This window comes from Gymnogyps californianus, chromosome 2, assembly GCF_018139145.2.
Source record: "Gymnogyps californianus isolate 813 chromosome 2, ASM1813914v2, whole genome shotgun sequence".
Taxonomy (NCBI): domain Eukaryota; kingdom Metazoa; phylum Chordata; class Aves; order Accipitriformes; family Cathartidae; genus Gymnogyps; species Gymnogyps californianus.
Genome location: NC_059472.1, coordinates 86,405,562 through 86,426,309, shown reverse-complemented (window position 1 = coordinate 86,426,309; position 20,748 = coordinate 86,405,562). Strand labels below are relative to the sequence as shown.

General features: G+C 35.6%; 1 protein-coding gene across 1 annotated transcript in view; it reads left to right on the top strand.

Annotated features, from left to right (window-relative positions):
• Positions 1-19,793, top strand: part of LOC127012547 (cadherin-10) — a 69,423-nt gene extending 49,630 nt beyond the window's left edge. The window contains exons 6-11 of the mRNA XM_050890711.1: positions 366-619; positions 3,852-3,988; positions 6,279-6,400; positions 16,125-16,233; positions 18,175-18,426; positions 19,300-19,793. Of these exons, the coding sequence (XP_050746668.1) occupies positions 366-619; positions 3,852-3,988; positions 6,279-6,400; positions 16,125-16,233; positions 18,175-18,426; positions 19,300-19,793 (1,368 nt within the window). The remainder of the gene's footprint in view (positions 1-365; positions 620-3,851; positions 3,989-6,278; positions 6,401-16,124; positions 16,234-18,174; positions 18,427-19,299) is intronic.
• Positions 19,794-20,748: the final 955 nt, after the last annotated feature.

Below are 20,748 nucleotides of genomic sequence, written 5' to 3'. Positions count from 1 at the left end.
TAGTTCAAGTATGTATTTCAAGTATTTTAAATGCTTATATGATTGTTTCAAATCCATATTCTTGTGAAACAGCTGCAAAATTCACTAAATAATTGGTAAATTTGCACTGAAAATCTTTTTGTCATTGGTGCTATGATAATTCAAATAATATTTAGGAAGAGAAACTTCCTCTGAAAACAATGGAAACTTCTTACTAGAGAAAGTGATCCTTATGCTGTGGAAAATTTGAACTGTATTGGGGTTCCCCAACCCAGGGCAAGATCTGACAAGGCTTGAGTCCTCTTCAGTTTCTGTTATGTATATAGGTCAACACCTGTCAATATGTAATGTAATTTAATAAACTTTATCATCATCTTCATTTTTAGCCACTGGACTATGAGATGAGAAGACTTTATACCTTGAAAGTAGAAGCTGAGAATACCCATGTGGATCCACGCTTCTATTATCTTGGGCCTTTCAAAGATACCACCATTGTGAAAATCTCTGTAGAAGATGTAGATGAACCTCCTGTCTTCAGCAGATCTTCTTACCTTTTTGAGGTGCATGAAGATATTGAGTTGGGAACAATAATAGGAACGGTAATGGCACGGGATCCTGATTCAACCTCAAGTCCAATAAGGTAATACTCCAGTCCCTGTAAACACATCGTTTGCTAAAGAAATTACAAGAAATAGTAATACAACATGATTTTTCACATACACATTGTGCACAGGAAGAAGATGCTAAATTTTTTTCTGTTATTTATTAGTGTCCCAGAGATAGACAGAATTGAGAATGATGCTATCCGTAAACCTCCAAACACCTCAGGGAACAGCTGTTTACTTGCACACAAGAGACACAGGAAATGTTTTCTAGTACTTCAAATCTCAGAAAACTTATAAAATTACACATTGATTCCAAGTAGGCTCTTCAGGACTACTTCTTACTTCACACTGTGAAAAAGTGCCAAACCAGTCTATGGCCCAGAAAGGGTACAGAGCTTTCTAATGCTTCCTCTCGCCAGTCCTGGAAAGTATGTGGTGCTGATCTTGCCTGCTCTGGTTGGAGCCTCCTGCTTTGTAGGCTTGCCAGAATGATTGCTATACTGGATAAAATTATCTTTTTGTGTGTTCAAATACCCCAAGAAATTAGACATTGAAAGATTAATATCTTTAAAAATCTTTTCTATGTATACTACTAGATGCTACATGCTACATCACATCTAGCTGAATGTAATAAACTATATTTTGGTGTAGGGTTTTTTGTTTGTTTTTCTATAATGCAGAAGCTTTAAGAAACAGGTAAGACAATGCTGTCCAAGTTGGACGTGTGTTGTCTGAAATACCGAACAAAGCACAAAAATTACATTCTGGCAAAAGAACTTTATTTACTGACTTCGAAGTCAATTGCCACATACGTCTTAATGAGGTCCAGGTGGTAAAACTGGATTAGGAAATGAAACTGAATCTAATTTTTTCCTATGGTGATTCCTGTGTATGGAAAAGATAGGAGATAACACCAAGCCTCAAAAATTTAAGAATACATAAATAACTTAGCATTGCATCTTTATCCACTCTAATTGCCCGAGACAACTGACAAGTTTAGTAGTTGTATTTTCTTAATCGTGACTGGAAAAAGAACAAACTTGGAGCTTTTGCTCATTTTGTTTCTGACACATCTTGATGAATTGAAGAACTGTGGCAGGTATTTCCCTCATCACTATTATTTACACAGAGTAGCAACCTAAAGATTATTTTATATAATTTTTCTATGTCCTGTTGATGTTTCTTTCATTCTCCCATAGAAAATAATTTAGAAGAGGCAGGTAGAGCAAACCAATAGTGATAAGGGCTCAGAAATTTCTAAAAAATTGAAAGGGACTATTGAACCTAGATTTAGTTCACTTGAAGATATACGTGAAAATGCTCTTCATAGTACAGTAATTTCTTTTAGCTTTCATTTAATGCTATCTAGTTGAAGACAAGAACTTTAAAACAATTTGCATAGCGTAGATTGAATTCCCTTTAGTATTTGCTCTGTTCCTCAACTTCCAAAGCAACCTTGTATATTCATTCAAACAATAATTACCTAGGATAAGTTTTTACAAGCTTTTACTTCTTACAATATCGATATTAAATACAAAGTACTGTGTGTTTACCCCAGAAGTGAACAGCTAACATTTAAACTAAAGTATTTTGAAAGCTGTCATATTTTGAAATTAGGGCTGTTTGTATAATACTTTACTACTGCTATTTAAAAAAATATTACAGCTTCAGGTGGTGGAATTTTTTTTTTGTTTATCTGTTTATTTTAAAATATTAGTTTCTGTTTATTAAAATTCTGTATAAGTTAAGCTTCCTATAAATTGAATGCTAATAGCTTCCTATTGCACTAATTTCTATTTCTGTTCAATGAATATGGAGGTATTTTCTGAAAATAATAATTTTGGTAGCATTTGCAGGCCATTGGAAGTAATATGATGGGGCAAAAATATGTGCTTATCTCATGGCTATTATCAAATGATATAGAAGTTTTAATGAAACAATGTGGAATAAATCTCATTAGCTAGAGAAGTGATTATTGCCTATTGAAAAACTGTTAGCAGAGTGCTGTCAAAATTTCTTGTCCTCATTAAAACTACTTCCATGGATGAAGTAAAATCAAATCCTTATCATATAAAATAGCCTTAAATATAATTTCTCTGCAAAATAGCAGTTTTTTGTTTAATTCTAACTAACAGTCATTATAGTCAGCTAGTAGTAAAAAAAATAATTTGAGCAAGTCTTTCCTGCACTGTCAGAAGTCTTTTTTGGCTGCTCTAATTTCCTTTTGTTTTGTTTTTCTCTTCTTTTTGGTGTCGGCTTCTTTGTTGGGGTTTTGTTTGTTTGTTTGTTTTACATATTTATGTTACTGTGTGTGGTGGAGCGAGCAAACAAAACCCACCAAAACTTTATAGAGATTATTTTCATATTACAGCATTTTTTCATTTGGCTCAATTCAGTTAAGTACTGTAAGTAAAACCAGATACACTTGATGAACTGTTTAGATCACTCATAAAAGTTCATAGAAACATGAACAATTGTTTCTATTGCACTGTGCAAGTGTACTAGCAGACTCTTTTTTTTCATTTGGCCCAATTCTGCCAGGTAGTTAGACAAATGTTCTGTACTTCGCAAAATCCTACATTTAATTCCACATCAAAGGTTCAGTCCTAACTTTGAAGGGAGTGTTAAATATTAGAAAAAATGGAGAAAAGAGCAATTTTCTGATTCTAGTTTGACATTCTGCCATACTGTGTTAGTAGAAGTTTTGCCTACAGAAGTATAGCAACTATAGCAACATAGAAGGTCCTTTAACATCAGTATATGTTGAAAGTGAAACTTCTGCATGTGAACTTATTTTTATAGAGATTTTTTTTAACTTGATCTCTAGGAAATTAATATATCCTAAAGTGTAGAAGCTGAGCATGTAACAACACTTTTGAAAAGCTCATAAATCAGCTGTCAGTCTCAGGCTGAAGGAACAGTACATCAACGACAATTTTCCTTTCAGGATTAGAACAATTCTTTAATTATTATATTGGAATTCTGACATTTTTTGTGATTCTCATATATGTCTATAAAAGCTCAGATGATCAAATATTACACTATTGTATCATATTTATGAAATTCTTGCAATTTTTATTCCTCATTCTGTGGAACTAAACTTGAGAATTTTCATATGTATTTATAGAATCTAAATATATGTCTTCTCAAAACTAACCTTTGTAATGTAACACATAGAACCTAAAAGCTATATTGACTTGTTAAACGTATGCTTTCTTCCATTTCCTATCATTTTGACAATACTTTTTCTTTCTTTATCATATTTAGGTTTTCTCTGGATCGTCACACTGACCTTGACAGGATATTTAATATTCATTCTGGAAATGGGTCCATCTATACTTCTAAGCCACTTGACCGTGAGATATCACAATGGCACAATCTTAGCGTTATAGCAGCTGAGATCAGTAAGCCAGTTTGGTCTCTTTTTCCTTTCAGTTTTCCTTAACCTGCAAAGTTACAGTTGTGACTTCATGAAAAAAAACCTCCCTTCCTTCCCCTCTGCCCCTTTCAATTAGATATTCTGGCAGAGTAAATTGGGGGTAGCTAACAACAGCTGTCTCCTCATTGTTTTTTTCCTCACCTACTTCCACCACCGACCTTTAATGTCCAAGTTACTTCTGAAACGTTACCCAATTAAATAATAACAGTGGAGTAATTCTGTTTTCTTCCTTTTCTTTGAGGACAATGACACGATTTTGCTGTTAAAGTAGCAGAGTTCAGGATGGTAATCTATGTTTTTGTCTCTATTGTTTTCTTCATTTCCTTAGAAATAATTTTGTTATCTCTTCCTATGGCATCTATGCCTACAGCTCTTGGAATCAATACATCTTACAAGTTAGATTCAATTTGATCCCTAAGCTGTAGCATTTCTTGGACTATTTAAATCAGCTCTCTGTAGATATTTTCATGTTAAAAATACAAAGAGGAAAGCAGAGATCTTCCTAAACCTGCTACATTATTGAGATTAACTCTAATCATCTGACAGAAAATTTTCTAAGGGACAAAGGTCTGATCTTTGAAATCAGCTAGTGAGGATCACTTGCTTTCAAAGACACTGGGTTTTTAGGGTTAATTCTATATCAGTCGAAAACAATGCTGATCAGCAGTGAAACATGGCTGGCAAGAACTACACTGCAGAGAACTAAATGGAACATTGTGTCCAGCCAATTACCTACTCTTAGCCTGCCTGTACCCATTTCTGTAGTCCAGACTAATAGGCTGGTTGTATTGAGCATACCCGGTAGCTGTACTTTTTTTTTTTAAACCTTTTTTTTTTCTCTTGTGATGCATTGTCCTGAGCTTACAATCCTTCACAGTGTTGTCCAATGTTGTAAGAATACTGTTCAGAAGTATTTATATAATGAAAAAACTTAGTATTCTTGTATGATGATATCATAGAGCTAAACTTACTTCCTTGTCAGGACACTTTGAGAAAATTTACATTCTGGACTTAGTTGGAGTAGCTAGCATTCTCCAAAGAGGTATGTTAGTTTTGGAGAAAGAAGTGAAGGGGGACATGTAGGTCTTTAAATCTTTAAAAATATTACCTGTGAAGCATGACACAATTGGAAAGCGGTGTTAAGAATAGAACTTATTTGGAAAGTTAGTACAAAAATGCAAAAGGCTATGAAAAGCAATACCCTAACCTGCTGTTTTAAACAATTCAGGATGTCAAAAAGATCCACATCACGCTCTTTAGCAAAGGTGTTATTAATAACGAGTGAACTTAATGCCAGCTACTCCTAAATGTTTAGTATTTTATTTGAAGCAGCTTAAAAGGAAAAAAAAAATCAGTAATTTTGAATCATCTCTATTGTTACTTATCCCATTCCATTAAAGTTACAAAATCATATAGTATTTAGCTACCATCCAGCAGAATTCCAAGAAATGGATGCACTTTTTTATTCCTAGGTATTATTTCAGATTCTTGGTATGGCAAGTGAGAACAAGGACATTTGTATTCTGTATTCCTGAATTAACCTATACTAATGAGAGGGCACTCTAAATAATACTAGGGGTTTGGCATTTGGCAAGGGGGAGGTTACTGTTCTTGTTTCTTAACCTAAGGTCTGAAAATCTACATTCATATTTTTTAAGGCTATGTAAACATAAAAACTCTCATTCTAATCAATTCTTTACCAGATTTTTTGGGGGATACTTTTATTGGCTTTGTTGGAATTTCTCCCTACTTATTAAGGCACAAGAAAGGAAAGTCAAGCTTGAAACATTTTCAAAATTTGCATGTACAAAGTCAATAATGTCTTTTCTGTGTAAAACAAAACAGATCACAAATAATTTTAAAACTAAAAATCAAAACCTTACAGCAGAATAATACTCTTCAGCCCACCAAATAATCAAATTTGTCCTTATAGTAGTGGGCATGCTTTTCATATACTATATTGGCATACTTTTCATATACTATATTTGCATAGATTCTTAACAGTTGCAACGCCTATTTTCATGTAAAATCTTAATTGCTCACTAGATACCAATACTTTAATTTATTTTTTACTTCAAGCAAAATGTCTCCTTATTTTTCAGGAGGTCTGATTCTTACCTGGTATCAGTTTGTACACTAGATTTTGACCAGTTTCCTACCTAATCTTGCCTGTCTGTTGCTCATGAAATTTGGAAGACACCAGAAAACTTTTAGTAGGGAAATAAACTCATTATTCTTCTCTCTTGTCCTGTCAGACAACCCTAAAGATACTACTCGTGTTCCTGTCTACGTAAGAATTTTGGATGTTAATGACAATGCCCCACAGTTTGCTGTATTCTACGATACTTTTGTCTGTGAAAATGCAAGAGCTGGACAGGTATGCCTTTGATAAACACTTCCCACTATCCAGTTTTGCTATGGCACTCAACTGTAGATCATTCTTGCCTGTTGCTTGGGAGATATCATGTCCAAAATAGCTTTTGAAATGTTAAAAATGAAAGCAAAGTAGCTCTGTAGGTGAGGCTTAAAGTGAAATATCAATATATTACAACAGCATCAGTCTGTGAGTTACCACTTTTCTTTACCTAACCCTGTACTACTGTTAAATCCTGACTACATATGTCCAAGAGACATGGTCATAACTAGTTTTGCCATTATCTTCACAAAGTAAAATGTTATATGTAACTACTGAAAAGTTTGATCTGTATTTTCAATAACTCTCAAATAGCAAAATTCAGATATATTTCAATCCGTGCTGATGGTGATTACTGACACCTACATCTGCCACACCTTTTTTTTTTTTGTTGTTATTGTTAGACTTATCTTTTATTATCGCACCAAAAACTTTTGAAAAGAAAACACAAAACATACATTTTTTGAACTGGTAACATAATATTTTGTTTTGCCCCTCAGAGGCTACAGAATGTGTACTTTGGTTGAAGTGAAATGACTGCACTGCTTAATATCTAGTTCCTAATAGGCAGCCACTTATTAAAACTGCTAAAAAACTGTTTTGCTATTACAGCCCAGCATGTCCCAGAGCACAATCAACCAATAATAAATCCTTTAAAATGGTAGCAGTAGTACCTCAGTGCAATCATTTTAGTACCTGTGAATAGAATGTGGGAGAAGTGCCAGCTTGTCTTAACTGTTTGAGTCCTACAGGTATGGCATTCAGGTTGTATTACAAATTTCACATTCAGGTTGCCATTCTTCTTTCTAAAGTAATATCAGTTGGAAATTAGAACAGAGGATTTAAGGCCTAAATTTATAATACATAAAACATCTAAAGGTACTGAGCAAGGGCATCTGTCTGCTACAAGAGGTATAAGAGAAATTAAGCTGTTAGATAAATAGAAATCACTGGCTAAACTTCTAGAATTTTTGACAGTTGCAGTGTCTTCTATAAATGCTAAAATAATATTTTAATCATTTTTAATATGAGATATGGATTAAGAATTGGAAAAGTAGAGCACTGACTTTCCCTCTTCCAGTTTCACAAAAAAAATCCTGAGTAAAAAAAAATCTTCTAAATGCATTAATCCACAAATCTTACTCATTTGAGGTTTTAGAATCTGTTTTGTCCAGGTTGCTAACTATAGAGGGTACAAGAAATGCTTAATAGAGCAGTTATATTTTCATGTAAATGTATTTTGAGGAACTTTATTTTTCTGAGCTATCTAGAATATTGAGGTCAGTATAATTTAAAAGTAAATATAAAAGTTATTTCTACATTATACTGGTTTTCTGTTTACGTTCAGAAAAGGCTGTCAGTTAAAAAGTTGAAAAAACCCACACTAATAATTTATGAGTAATAAATGAGAAGCTAAATAAGTATCCATAAATGTTTATTTAAATTGTTACAGAGCTCAGTAGTGTCTCCTTCATCAGAAAAAAGTGCCAGGTTTACTAAAAGGGCTATATATATAAACATTTTTTTTTTTAAATTGAGTTGCAAGTGATTGTTTAAAGAAAACCTTTCACAGGAAGATAAAAAAATGCAATGCAGGATAACATGAATAATCTATTTGAATGTGATTATATTCTTCTTGCTTACTGGTAGATCATAAATAAGAGTTGTTAGTTGGGAATTCGGTCTGTCCTGAGAGATTGAATCTAATCAATCCATGCTGAACATGGTTCTCTAAGTTTAATTCCTCCCACATTTGTGCAATTTTTCTTTCCTTTCAGGTTTTCATAATTACGTTTGATCCATGATCAAATTTAAATCTTCCATTAGATCACTGAAACTATTATGATACTTCATCAGTCACAAATTCTGTGGTATTCATTTAAATATTTCCTATCTCCTACTGACAAACATTTTAATGAATATTGTAGTTTTCCAGTGTCTTTATTTTCCCATAAAATTTACATTTACTTAATTTATATAGAAGTATATATAAAATATATATAGACACATATATATACACTTACATATAGAGACACAAACACTAAGTATAATATACATGGATATATATATATGCATATATATAGCAAGAGAGAGAGGGAGAGTACTTTTTATGAAATGTGATTTTTGGAGTCTGAGTGATTCAAAGGGCCTGTGATTGTTTTCCTGCTTGCTATTACTACTGATGTCAGATTGTACCATGACCTTCCAAACAATGGGAATACCCTGTTTGAAAAAGCTCAAGCTACAAACAAGCAGCACCTGTGGCAGAATGCCATTTTGATGGTTGTTATTCTCTCGACCCCCCAAAAAATGAGGGCAATCTTGGTGTGATGTCATAAAGGGAACACAGGCATTAATGGGAGCCATACAAAGCTGACTCAGTAGGAGTTGAGGGGAAGAAAGGAGCGAAATGCTCGGACTGCTGCAGCCCTGTACATAAAGAAGTTCAGCTGTCCTTCACCCCCAGGTGAGAAGAGCCAGGAGCTGGGCATCTGGGCAGATGGATTCCCACTGGTTCTGTCAGCTCTCAGCTGCCACACGTCTGGCAGCTCAGCAGCCAGCCTCCAAAGATCTTCTAATGCAAAAGACAGGAATCAGTGTAGAAAGCAGAAGTGAGTCCCACTTTAGAGAGATTTTACATGGAAGCTGAGTATATTTTTTCTACATATTCTTTTTCCCTGTAGTAATGGTCAGAAGAGGGGCCCTTCTCCCTTTGTAAATGACCTGCCAAAAGAAAAGAAGGCATGAGTTGACCTTGGACAGCAGCCAGGTGCCCACCCAGCCACTCCCTCCCTCTTCAACCGGACGGGGGACAAAAATAAGATGAAAAAGAAAATGGGTTAAGATAAAGACAGGGAGATCACTTACCAGTTAGAATCACTGTCAAAACAAACTCAACTCGAGGAAAATTAATTTAATTTACTGCCAGTTAAAAATAGGGTAGGATGGTGAGAAACAAAGACAAAAGAACTAAAACACCTTCCCTCTATCCCCCCTTCTTTGCAGGTTCACTTTTACCCCTTCATTCCTGACTCCTCTACCTCCTCCTTTCTGCTGCTCCTTCCTCCTCACACTTTTCCCTGCTCTAGTGTGGGTTTTCCCCATAGGCTGCAGTCCTTCAGGATAAATCTGCTGCAGCATGGGGGCTCCTCCAGGGCAGCAGGGAAACACCTGCCCCACCGAAGTCTCTCCAGGGACCGCAGGGGCATCTCTGCGTGGGGGCCTGGAGCACCTCCTCCCCTCCTCCTGCTCTCCCCTCGGGGCTCGCAGGGCTGTTTCTCACCCTGTTTCCCTCAGCCCTGGCTGCCAGGCAGTGTTTCGCCCGTTTTGCCCCAGCCACTCCTCACAGAGGCTGCCCTTGCAGCCCCTCTCTGCTGCTGCCAGCACCTGGGCACCTGACACAAGTATATTGTGATGTTTAAATGGGAAACTGCTTGGTTTTCTTTTATTTCCCTTTGGCTGTCCACCATCTTCTCCTACTGTGGTCATTGTAATACTATGTATACATGTGTCTCTGGGGGCTTATATACATAAAATTTAAAAATATTGAGTAACAAACATATACCAAATCACATAGGCCTTGCATTAACAGATCTATACCATCAAGGGTGCCCAGTGGCATTCTGGTCCTTTCAAAGATCATGTCCTTTCTCTGAAGGACTACCTGACTGAGCCAGAGGTAGGAAGTAGGTAAACAGCATGGTTCCCTGCAGCTTTCAAAGCCCCAAAAGTAATGAGGAAAGTTTTATTTCTGTCTGTTTGGGTCTCCAAGCATGCTTGTTACAATCTTGCTGTTATTAGCCTTCATTTTACCAAATCTATACATGTCCATTCCCTTTTCACATGTCCAAATGTTATATAAATCGGTCTAGCTCATCATGGATTCTCTTTCAATGACATTGTAAAATCTGAATGATTTATTCTTTTTTTCTTTTTCTACGTCTATATTCAGCATAGATTATATAAACACACTAGGTTTCTTGAACCAATTTTTTTTATGTTGCTCCTCTTCTTATCAACTCATTTGACCCATATAAAAAACTTTATCAGGGACATTTTTCCTACCATAACCTTGCTTAAACATGGCTTTTGGTATCTTTATATTTCCAGCAGTTTCCTTATTATATTCACCGGGTGTTTTTCTAATCATTATTCCTTTTTATTGAAAAAATAACTAAAATATATATCTATTGAAAAACTAAATTCCTTGCGGTTTCATTTTCTTGCATTCAATTTTTCCGCCTTTTTTTAGATGTTTTTATAGAACTTTCTTATATCCTTTGATCCCGAAGTGTTATTTTATCTTTGTTTATTGCATGTCCCTCATTTCTTTTGTCATACTACGATTTGTGGTCAATTTATTTGAATATTTTTTTCCTCTTCCTTTTCCATCTCTTCTGGTTTGTTCTTACCTTAGTTCCGTCAGTATATTTCGGTAGACCTTATATCTTCCAAGGTTTTTAGTAGCATCAGAATTTTCTTCTTGCCTTACTTTTTTCAAAAACACTCAAAGTTTTACTTTGTTTTACCCTGGCAAGAGAAAGTTTTTGTGATGCGAATCAATATAGGGTTTCCAAATAGCTGTGGGTTTTTTTCTTAATAGCACATTATATTTTCTGTTCTTCATACAGAATTTAAAAGCAAATATATAGTATGTTTTAGAAAAAATAACCACTTAAACAGTGGATAGAACTGATGCTCAAAGAGCATCAGCATCACCTACCAAGCACAAAGGTGAATTGTGTTGGAATAAGCAGCCTACACAGCAAACTTGTTTCTACTGTTTTATCAGTTTTTGGTGGCTAACAACCCTCTTTGACTACTTTTGGGCCCTTAATTCCCTGGTTGTTTTCAGACAGGGTAACGTGCTTGGCTTCCCTGCAGTTACTGTTTTGTGGCATTGCTAGCAAGGAGAAGCAACTTCCTGTGGGTAATGGGCGTACCCCATGGTTAATTGGTCTAAGAGGAAAACAACACTGTATGAAACCATGTGTAAAACAGAATATATCACATTAATATAGTTACCAAAATAATCAGAAAATAGTTTGCAAAACATGAAGTATAATGCTTTCAACTTCTGTTTATTTGGGGTTTTTTAATGTAAACCAAAAGCACTCTCTTTGCCCTGTCCCATGGGAGTCAAACAGAACAAAGAATCACTAACACTAACTTATGTATTTGAACACATTGCCTGGAGCAATGGATTACTAACTAGGCTTGCCTCTCGTCAAAACTCCAGCATTAAATAAGTTTGTGCAAGTATCATATAAATACTGGTATATGTTACATTATGTAAGAACCCCCTTAGATTATAACTACTGTTTTGTGTCAGTACAATTACCAATACAGCTGCTCTAGCCATAAAGGCTATGGAGAGTAGTTTTATGACAATTCCAGGGAAACAAAAGACTTCCCAGATTCCCATTTTTGGAATAGTATTGTTAATTTCTAAACTTATTCAGACAAATAGCTATTTCCTGGTAGTCTGTCACTTTCTTTCTAAAAGTCTAGTTTGTTAAATCAGTTTCTCATAGAAAGGCAGGGGCATAGTAGAAGTTAATCATATTTACTTCCTCCTTCAAAAGGGTCCCTTATAACTAAACAGGATTTTCTAACAAGTCTTAAGTACTTCTTTCCTGGATAGTTACTGCTGCTTGTTTAATTACATTTTTTAAAAACATACTACAAAATGGTATAGACAAATTTCGGAAACTGAGGACTAAAACCTTTAATGATTCAGTATTATTCAATTTTACTAAGAAATAACGAAAATGTACATTAAGAGTAACAGATATTCTGCAATACCCATTGTCTATATTTACAGTGTAACACTGGGTGGTAGATGACCTATAAGGCAGAGTTTACTCTCTGCCATTTCAATTCCTCTTAATTGTAGGTTTATATTCGAAAGCCACTGAGAAAGGGAAAAGGCTGCTAATGTACATGATTATAAATAAAGAGGTGCACGCAGTAAGAAATGTTTCTTTTTTCTTCAATTGGATTTGCATATATTTAAGAGACTCTGAGTAGTTACCCTGCCATCAATTACTGCCTAGAGGTTCAGAGTCAAGCAAGCACTGGCTAAAAACTAGTATACTGAAGGCTTTATCGGTCCTTGAATCTTCAAGAATGAGTCCAGGTTTGGTAAAACACAGATACTATTGCAAGTGGCTGCCTAGCAACTGTGCAAAAGGGAAAGCTCATGCAACACGGCTCCCATGGTTAGTTACAATCTTAATTACTCCTATCAGTTCTGTGCCCACAAACAACTGGATAATAACTGGATAAAAAATGTAGAGTCATTGGATTTACCTGTCAGACAGTGGTACAGTCTGCTTAAAGTGGTTAGACCTGTGAAAATAGTTAAAAATTTGAGCAAACAAAGACCCACTTTCATGAGATCCATAAGGTGCCCCAAGATCACTGAGACTGGAATGCTGGAAGAACAAGACATGGAGCAGCAAGCACAATACATTGAAAGTCTGGAAGATAATATAGTGTATCAGTCTTAGGAAACACTTTCTGTTACATGGTGCAATTGCTTGCACTAGGGAACAAAAGGATGAGTCAAAGAACTGTCTGACACAAATACTATGGGATGGAAAGGTCTGACTCCAACCCAAGTCTTGATTAGAGAAGTCTTGGAGAAGAGGCAGAACAGTTAGAGTCCAAACGGCTAGTCTGAAAAAACTGTGAAAGCAAAATTCCCTGTGCCACACTGGGATACTCAGTGTCTCCTCACCTTCATTTTGGTCACAACTGGTGAAATTGAGTGAAGGAAACAAGTACAACAGAGCTATTTTGACCAAAAAAAAAAAAAGGAATGCAGCTGAGAGGGATTCCAAACCTCAACCCACTCTCAAACAGAAGTTGTGATAACTCTTTTTGCTCAAGTCAATGATCAGGAAGTCAAATATGTCCTTTTTAGGGCATCCAAACCTGTGATGCTGCTACAATTGTCTGCAAGAGAGATGGAGTAGGCAAGCAAGGAAATCACCAAAACAACCTATATCATTGACTGTGGCTTACATCTGTACTTTTGTTGCTTCCCAGCAATGCAGGAGGAATCTGCTTTCCCCCTTGCTCATTTGTATGTTGTGTCCATGTGTTGTCTGAAGCTTGCTTCACGTACAGGCCTTGAAAGAGCACAAGAGATTATGCAGTGCTTCAAAAAGTTAACAGGAAGATGCTGCTCCCTCAAAAGACCAAAGGCCAACTCTAAATAAACTTCACCCACACTCAGCTCCCAACCTGGTGAATCGCATATTCCTTGTGATGACATACAGGAGGAAATCGAGTGCACCAGTGATACTGCAAGGAGAACTTTCCAGGCTCACACAGGAGATGATGAGTACTTGCTCTATTGGAATGTGTACGTGGCCTCATTTGAAAAGGAGCTAGTAATGCACCTCCAGTGTGAATTTCCAGTGATATCCTCATTTGCAAAAAAATTTGTGTCTTAAAAGTTCAGGTTCCAATTGAGAATAGCAAAGCAAATAATGCTTTAGTTTGTGATATATTTTACAATTTCATTTAGAGGTGCTGAAATTGTGACAATGTATCTAAACACAGTTTCACTAAGATCATCCTTAAAACTTTGCCTTTTAAAGAAATGTATCAGCAAATAACTTGAAACTGTGTAATATTCAGTCAGCCAAATGTTTGCTTGCATTTTTAAATTATTCTTACATTTTAATATCTAAATGATGCTTGCAACAAAAAAAACACAAGCAAGTTTTTTTTAATCCCTAATGTAAGCAAATTAGCTGAATTTGCTTGCAAAATGTTTCATAAGGTTAAACATGATCAGTATTTGAACAGAGACATCCCCAGAGAACTTCAATTGCTACAACAAAAGATGGATGGGGGAATTAATAGGAGACCTTTTCTTGCTGTTGTTCTGCTAAGGGACACTGCTCGGCAGTGCCGTAGTAGGTGAATAATCTCTATAAGCCATAAAAGATTTTAGGCTATAAAACATTCTACATACTCCTTCTAAATTATAAGTATGGACATTCAGAAGTGGAGGAGTTGATTTCCATCAGCTTAACACCAACAACTGACTGCATTCATGGTCTCCAGTTGTGAAGTAAAATGGACTAATGTTTTCTTGACTTTATTTTGAAAAAATCTCTAAAGATCTATTTGCTAAGCACTCACTAAATAATTAAAAGGTTCATTTTTTAAAACCAAATAATATTCTATGCTTTTATTATGTGTTTTGTTCCTCCAGTAAGTTCTTAGAGGTTTACATGAGAAAACAAATTTAGAGAAAGACAAAACTCCAGTTGAGAAAGCAAGCAAGCTGATGTATTAAGAGAAATCCAATCCTTATCCTATGAAGAAATTTGTTGCTGTATTCTGGATGGACAAGAGAGAAGTTGGAAGTTAATCATGCATTTGTTAAGGCAAACAGGAGTACATCGCAATTGTTGATGTTAAAGATGATCAGTCCTGACAAAAGCTGTGATACGAAGAGAAATGTCTGTATTTGGAAGAAGAGGAAAAACAAACAGGGTTTAACAAGTATGCCACAGGGAAGGAGTAGTGTCAAAAATTACATGTAAATCCATGCTTGAAAAAACACTGCAATTTAAAATGATGGATCAGAAATGAAGAATAAAAATGACCTAGGCTAAAGATTAATGTATTTTTGGAAGTTAAACTTAAGAGCATAACTGAACATTCGCGCATGCATGCACAAAAATTCAGGCATAGGTACAGTATTTATTGCTACGGTATAAAAAAAACCCACTCTGAAATAAAGCAATAAATACATCAAAAATTGTATTTTTGAGGGAAATGACATTTTGCCACCCTTAGGTATAGAAACTTCAGTGAAAAAAAGCCACACATTCATTTACCTTACAGATAAACAAATGTTGATAAAGGGTTTGCCATTACTTCCCCCAAAAATACCCAAACTTTTTGTAGGCATTGCAGAAAGGACTCAATCGAAGTATTGAACTGACCTGATGCAGCTTACTTTGAGAATTGTGACACCAGATTCTCATCCGACTCTGAGGTGGAGCATCTGTAGAGTATGCTACAATGTTTTACAAGAGTTGAAATACATATGTAATCTAACCGGCATTTTCCATCTCAGGAATCTTATTGGTGTATTTTGTTATATGAATAAATAGAAAAATCTTGTTTTAGAAACAAAGTTTTTTATTTTGAAATTTATTTTGAAACTTTAACTTCCCTATCAGAAACATCTATTTGATAAAATACCATTTTTATCACAAAAATATATAACATCCTCTGAATTCCTGTCTTAGGTGTTGATTTAAATTTAAAATAATGGATGAGAGATGAAGAATAAAAATTACCTAGGCTACAGATAAAACTATTTTTGGCAAGTTTTGTCCTCCAGGTAGTTACAAAAATATATAAATACATATTGAAAAAAAGAAATAGAGGAGGACTAAGGCAGAAGCTGGCCATTTTATACGTGTACATGTACTACCACATGGAATGTATGGATGCTCTTGTTGAAAAAACTTATGTTACACTTGTTTAACATTTGTTCAGTTAATATGTTCTACAAATTAAGTATTAATATGTGTATAGTTTGAATATGAAGTTGTCATAATACTTCTAGTCTTAAAGTAATCAGACAGCTGTATCAAAAACCTAGGTGTATTTGGTTTTTTTGTTGTTTGTTTTCTTGCTTTTTTTCCTGCAGCTTATTCAAACCATAAGTGCAGTAGACAAAGATGACCCTCTTGGTGGACAAAAATTTTTCTTCAGTTTAGCTGCTGTTAACCCTAACTTCACTGTTCAGGATAATGAAGGTAAAATTCATGCCTGTTCCAGGGAAGGAGTTTTGTCTTTGTTGTCTGGCATACATTCCTGAAATATATTTGCTTTTGATGTCTATCAATATGTAGAGAAACTGTTAAGGCTGCTGCTAGCAAGAATAATAATTTTACCTGAATGTTTGTGGTTTAGGACTTCTACATTTTTATCTGTGTAAGTGAGGCCAAAATTAACTTGGCAAAAATGTGATAAAACAGATTATAAAGAAAACCAGTAAAAGTGTTGGTTTGGGGTGAGTAGCCAGATTAAATGCTTGACCAAAGGAGAAAAAAAGGTTTTAAAAATGGCTTCAGCTGACAAGTTCAGATTTTTCACATTGGCCTTCTGTCACATAGTTCTGATTCCCCTGGTCTTCTGTTTTACTTCTTTCTGACCATTAATGAAAGTAATGGTTCTGAGCGCATAGCGACTTTGGTTTTTCTTTTGATCCTTTGTCAATCTTTCTTTATCAGAGAAAATTTTCAGAAGATTCTGTGGGGGAAGGGGGACTATGCACCCATTTTGGCCTTCATTATCAGTATGACTAACTGAGAGAGCTCCAGATTGTAGAAGAAATAAATGAGGGGGGACATGGTATCAGCCTTCAAATGTGTTAAAGGCATAAATGCAATGGGAGTCATCCTCTTTTCCTGATGAAGATTTCAGGAAGTAATAGGCTACAAACAACAGCAGAAAAATATTCTGTCAGTAGGGAAAGTGAAGAATTGAAATCAAACAGTTTGGGTACCTTATAAAATCCCCGGCAGCAGAGGTATTTAAAGATCCATCAGACACATAGTTTTTGATGTTGAGTGAAAACAAATAGCATACAAATACCCAAAACCAATGAAGGGATGCAATAAAGGAAAACTTTGTGTTTGACATCATGGAGGCTATGAAAAAAATATATAATTTAATATTTTAAACAAAGATTATATCCTGGTGTCTAGGTCCTGAGTGTATAAAGGTATAGACCTTGCTATTTCTTTTCTATCTGTAATTGTTTTCTTTCTTTTTGCACATGGATTATTTTAATTCAGCCTGAAGTTGGCTGGAAAGATAGCTAACCACTTACCTCAAGAGATCCACAAGTATGATGAAAATTAAATTTTCCTTCTAATGGAGACTAAATCTGTATTTTCTCTCTTTTGGTCTCAAAAGTTAGCAACTCTAGTGTTGGCTCACACTCTAGTGTTGTGGCCCTAACAATAGAAGAAATGGTCTCTCCCTGTTATTCATTTCTTCTCTTCCTTTCCTTCCCTTCCCTCTGGCCACTCAGTGAACAGGTTTTGATGTTGAAGTATACTGCATACAATTAAGATTTGTTTGCTACAAATACAGTTTAGTAAGTTCGCTTCTCAAAACTGTGCAGGAATACCTACCATCTTTCATATTTTTTGAATTCCTAAGACAATTTTTACCCCAAAAAATCTACTCCATGTGCTAAGATACATAATTCATTGTTCTACAGTATGTTGAAAGTGTTTTGGTGTGGAAAATCTCATACTGAGTATACAGATAGCATTCCCGTGGGTGTTGTCACAGAAGATCCATAGAAAGCATCTTTCAGAACAGAGTGCTTGTTGAACAGCGTGAAGTGGAAGGTTATTTTTTCTCAGTTGGCCACTTAATTTCAGGGCTTCAGCCCTGAACTGGAACTGTGTCATGCACTGCATGCATTAATCTAGAAAACATTTTAAGCTTTGAGAAATCCTCTTTTCAAATCACACTTGAAGGTGGTGCGGAGGCACAGAGGAGCAGGTCAGATGTACGTAAAAAATTATAAATAGCCTTCTGATGAAATGGGAATGTCATTAGAATAATAGAGATATCACTATGATATTGGGAACAGTTTCAAAATGCTACCATTGATGTAAAAATTTTAGAATATATTTTATATTCATATACTCTACACCAGTATATTTTAATCAATCTAGATAACACTGCCAGAATTTTGACAAGAAGGAATGGCTTTAGTCGACATGAAATAAGTACTTACCTTCTACCAGTGGTGATATCGGACAATGACTACCCGATCCAGAGCAGCACTGGCACGCTGACCATTCGAGTGTGTGCCTGCGACAGCCGAGGGAACATGCAGTCCTGCAACGCTGAGGCCTTGCTCCTCCCTGCTGGCCTCAGCACAGGGGCACTGGTTGCCATTCTCCTCTGCATCATTATCCTGCTAGGTAAGAAAAAGTAATGCACATTTCCCTGCATGAACAAATGCTTCAGGCCTGACTCATTTTACAAAACTATGCAGGTTGGTAAAATCAATGATCATGGATTTTGCAAGAAGAATTTAACTGCAACTTAAAACAAAAAGAAAAAAAAAGGCAAAACCTGTTTGTCTGGGAATTGGACATTGTAAATAAGAAGTCAAGTCCCAGACTGTTAAAACTATCAGTGTGCAACCAGAAGCTCATTTTTGTTCTTTTGTTAAGTTGTCCAAAAAAGATCAGAGCGGAGGAATAGCATAATCAAAAATCACTTTCATGTCTTTCATTTTAAGTTTTTTTTAGGGAGTGTCTCTTTTTTATTTAAATAACTATCTAAAGTCAACATGCAGTATATATTTCACACAGAATATGCTAGTAAATAGTGTTTTTACTATATTAAAGCACTATCTATCCAGAGGTTTCTGTGCTGGAATAAAAAAAAAAGTAAATTTTGTAAAACCTCCATTTTGTGGTTTTCAGAATATCACTTAATGACCTATAATTCACCTCAAAACCAGTTTTTAACAGTATACTTTGAGCTTAAAAAAGGGAAACGATCTTCAGAACAGACCTGGCTATTTTAAAATTCATTAAAGTTACAGAAGGAGCATGTAGACAAGCTCATGGTTCTGTAAAGCAGCACACACAATGTGTGTGCAAAATAGCACATTTTGATATAGACCTTACTGTGCTACTGTAATGCAGATAGGGATGTTTATACATTTATCAGACAGAAATGAATTGCTGAAATGTAGCTGAAATAAAGCTCTTGTACCTGGTTGATTTGCTACTAGGAAATTGTTAAATAGAGACCTTTACCCATTCTTTGTTTCTCTCTTTAAGTTATAGTGGTGTTGTTTGCTGCTCTGAAGAGGCAACGAAAGAAGGAGCCTTTGATCCTCTCTAAAGAGGACATCAGAGACAACATCGTGAGTTATAACGATGAAGGCGGTGGAGAGGAAGACACCCAAGCCTTTGATATTGGCACACTGAGGAATCCTGCAGCTGTCGAAGACAAGAAGCTTCGACGAGACATTATCCCTGAAACGTTATTTGTACCACGGAGGACTCCTTCAGCACCAGATAACACCGATGTCCGAGATTTCATTAACCAAAGGCTAAAAGAGCACGACACTGATCCTTCTGCACCGCCGTATGACTCGCTTGCAACCTACGCCTATGAAGGAAATGATTCAATAGCTGAATCCTTGAGCTCCTTAGAGTCGGGTACTACCGAAGGAGACCAAAACTATGATTACCTCCGAGAATGGGGCCCTCGGTTTAATAAGCTAGCTGAAATGTACGGTGGAGGAGAAAGTGACAAAGACACTTCTTAACCTGCAGTAGACTACATTTTTCTTTCCTTTGAGCGGAAGTAATTTTACAGACACCTTCTGCACTCAACAGTATTTAACATTCAGGAAAATTTTCCTGCCACTCAGCACAATGGTTTCCTTTTAAAGTTTGTTTTAAATTTGTCCATTAATGTCATTCATTCTTTCTAGTAGGATGCCACTTAGAATATATACAGCATTTTATTTAATCACCTTCCAAGAGCCAAAGCTATGGAAATTCAGTGTTGTCCATTTTAGTAAGTAAAATAAACAATATCTTACCTTCAGAAATTTGAACAGGGTGATAATCCCTTAAGCAACCTCATGTACAAGCCGCTTCTGTTAGGTACATGTCCTATCCTTGCAAGTGCAGCTTTTAAGATGGCAAAGAAGAAAAAATCCAATATGTCCTGTTCTGTACATTAAAATTAAAACAAAATGTACACGTGGTGTTAATAAGTGTAATATGCAGCTGGTTTAAAAAAAAAAGTTTGTGCAACTTCATTTCATCAAATTCTATCTGCCAATGTTTTATATTTATATTTTTGTATTTATTTTTAAGAAATAAACCCGTTTTTACAACTATGTTGATGCTTGCCTGCCTATTCTGGCCATGAATTCCAGGCTTGAAGAGAACATGAAATTTCTCCGATGACAGCACAGCGAACTGTTAGTACTTCCGTGCTGCAGTATTTTCCATATATTTAACACAGTGTAAAGTGCTTGTGCTCACAGGGAGAAGATCAAGTTATAGACCTATTTGCTTGCTCAAAAGTGCTGCTTCCTACAGTTGTCATGTTTAAGAGAAATTTTGGGGGTTTTTTTAGCTGAACTAATGATGTTCTATTCTAGAAAGATGAACAACTGTTTTGTCTCAACTTGAATTACCTTATTCTAAAAACATGCTAGTACAACTAGTCCATCCAAACACATAAAATTAGTTTCAAAAACTAAGTTT